The sequence below is a fragment of the Dipodomys spectabilis genome, unplaced genomic scaffold, assembly GCF_019054845.1.
Source record: "Dipodomys spectabilis isolate Male_0828 unplaced genomic scaffold, ASM1905484v1 ptg000085l, whole genome shotgun sequence".
NCBI lineage: Eukaryota > Metazoa > Chordata > Mammalia > Rodentia > Heteromyidae > Dipodomys > Dipodomys spectabilis.
The window spans coordinates 7,205,681-7,207,862 of NW_024870762.1; the positions used below are offsets into that span (position 1 = coordinate 7,205,681).

The window sequence follows — 2,182 nt, forward strand, 5'->3', positions numbered from 1 at the left end:
CTTTAAATAGTTATATAAAGGGGTTGTCATTTAAGAAAGCAGTTTGTGAATATAATTTATCTTGATCAATGTCACACCTTTCAACATTCTCACCCATCTCTCCCCATCCACCTCTCCCCTTACTCTTCTTAATTTTGTAGGATGTGTACTCAATTATTGATTGCATTTTCACCCTCTTCTCTCTTCATTTGTTTATCCCTTTCTCCTCAACTCCACCCCACCTCTTTTGAGTCCTTGCTTCCTGATATTTTATTTTGCTGAACTTTGATTTTTGCCTTTTAAAGGAATTGCATCATTTGAGATATCCCTTGAATCTACTATATTTCAGCTAACACATTTGTATACACCTTCATGCCACTGAACACATTATATAATTTTTTAACTGATTTTTAGAAAGACCCAAAAGTTTGTAATACTTTCAAATATTTTTATAATTATCTTTTCTTAATGACAACATACATTAACATATATGCTAATATGTGTAAATGTACACATATATGTGTGTATATATACATATGTGTGCGAGTATCTATATAAGCTTCATTTCATAAAATAGAAATAGGGAACTTTCTAAATAAAAATTGATAGTGATCAAAATTACAGCTAATGAGTACATAAAAATGATACTAGCTTCCAAATTAACCAACAGAAATGGAAATTTTTGAGCTAATGTCATCTATGCTTGATAGTTGTGCACCAAAATTTCAAAGGAGAAGTCATCCACCAAGATTCTCCAGAGAATGGGAGAATGGGCAGAAACTGGGGGAAAGCAAAGGAAAGGGTAACATTGTCCAAAAAATGTACTCATGACCTGATTTATGAAATGGTAACCCTTCTGTACAACACCTTAATAATAACAATAAAATGATTATTTTTAACTGGAGGATATATGACTTGAGTTGCATCTCTCACTCTCGTATAGTTAGTCTCCTTACTGCCTCTCTCACGTCTTTGTTTCTGAGGGTGTAGATGAGAGGGTTGAGGCTAGGTGTGACAACTGTGTAAAACAGGGCAATGAACTTATTTTGATCATAAGAATTTTCTGTTGGAGGCTGGAAATATATGCACATGACTGGAATAAAAAAGAGGGACACCACCATGAGATGGGCTCCACATGTCCGAAAGACTTTCCGAAATCCAGTGGTTGATTGCATCCTCAGTACAGCCCGGGCAATGGCACCATAAGATGTCAGAATGAGAATGAGAGGTACGACAACAAAAACCGAGCTCATGACCATAAGAGTCAGCTCGTTCGCATGGATATCGATGCATGATAATCGCAGTAGTGCTGGAACTTCACAGAAGAAATTATCCACTTGGTGATGACCACACAGGGGCACAGAGAAGGTAAACAAGGAGTGCAGTGCTGACGCAGTGAAACCACTTACCCAGGAGGACAGAGCCAGCAAGTGGCAGAAGCGAGGGTGCATGATGACAGTGTAATGCAAGGGTTTGCACACAGCTGCATAGCGGTCATAAGACATCACCACCAGCAGCACACACTCCGTGCTGCCCAGTGCAAGGAAGAAATAGAGCTGAATCATGCATCTGGCATAGGAAATGGTCTTATCAGGGCCAGAGAGATTGAACAACAGCTGAGGAATGGAGCTGGTGGTGTAACAGAGATCCACAATGGAGAGGTTCGAAAGGAAGAAGTACATGGGAGTGTGGAGGTGGGAATCCAAGTATGCCAGGATGATGATGAACAGGTTGCCTATCAATGTTATCAAATAGAAGATCAAAATGACCACAAAAAGAACTACTTCCAAGTGAGGCCATTTAGAAAATCCCAGTAGAATAAAATAGTCTTCAGAAGTAGCATTGTTTGCAACATCATTCATTTTTTTCCTGTTTCTGAAAAGAAAATCATATATACTTCAAAGGGTGCCCACACATGGTCAAATATTTTCAAGCAGTGGAAGAAAAGGGTATGCCACCGAGCCAGGCACTGGGGGCTCACGCCTGTAATCCTAGCTAGTCTAGAGGTGAGATTTGAATTTCATGGTTTACAGCCAGCCCAGGCAGGAAAATCCATGAGGCCCTTAACTCCAATTAACCACCAAAAAAGTCAGAAGGGGAGCTGTGGCTCAAGTGGTAGAGAGCTAGCCTTGAGCAAAAATGTTCGGAGACAGTGCCTAGGACCTGAGTTTAAGCCCAGGAATAGCAAACACACACACACACA

The 2,182-nt window shown here is 40.0% G+C and overlaps 1 protein-coding gene across 1 annotated transcript; it reads right to left on the reverse strand.

Annotated features, from left to right (window-relative positions):
• Positions 1-908: 908 nt before the first annotated feature.
• Positions 909-1,841, reverse strand: LOC122111216 (olfactory receptor 2J3-like). Its single transcript, XM_042683941.1, has one exon. It carries the CDS (start codon positions 1,839-1,841, stop codon positions 909-911), a length of 933 nt encoding a protein of 310 aa, XP_042539875.1.
• Between the last annotated feature and the right edge of the window lie 341 nt (positions 1,842-2,182).

What these genes read in the sequence shown, in the direction of transcription:
- LOC122111216 (XM_042683941.1), bottom strand. Translation starts at nt 1,841, where the DNA reads ATGAATGATGTTGCAAACAATGCTACTTCTGAAGACTATTTTATTCTA.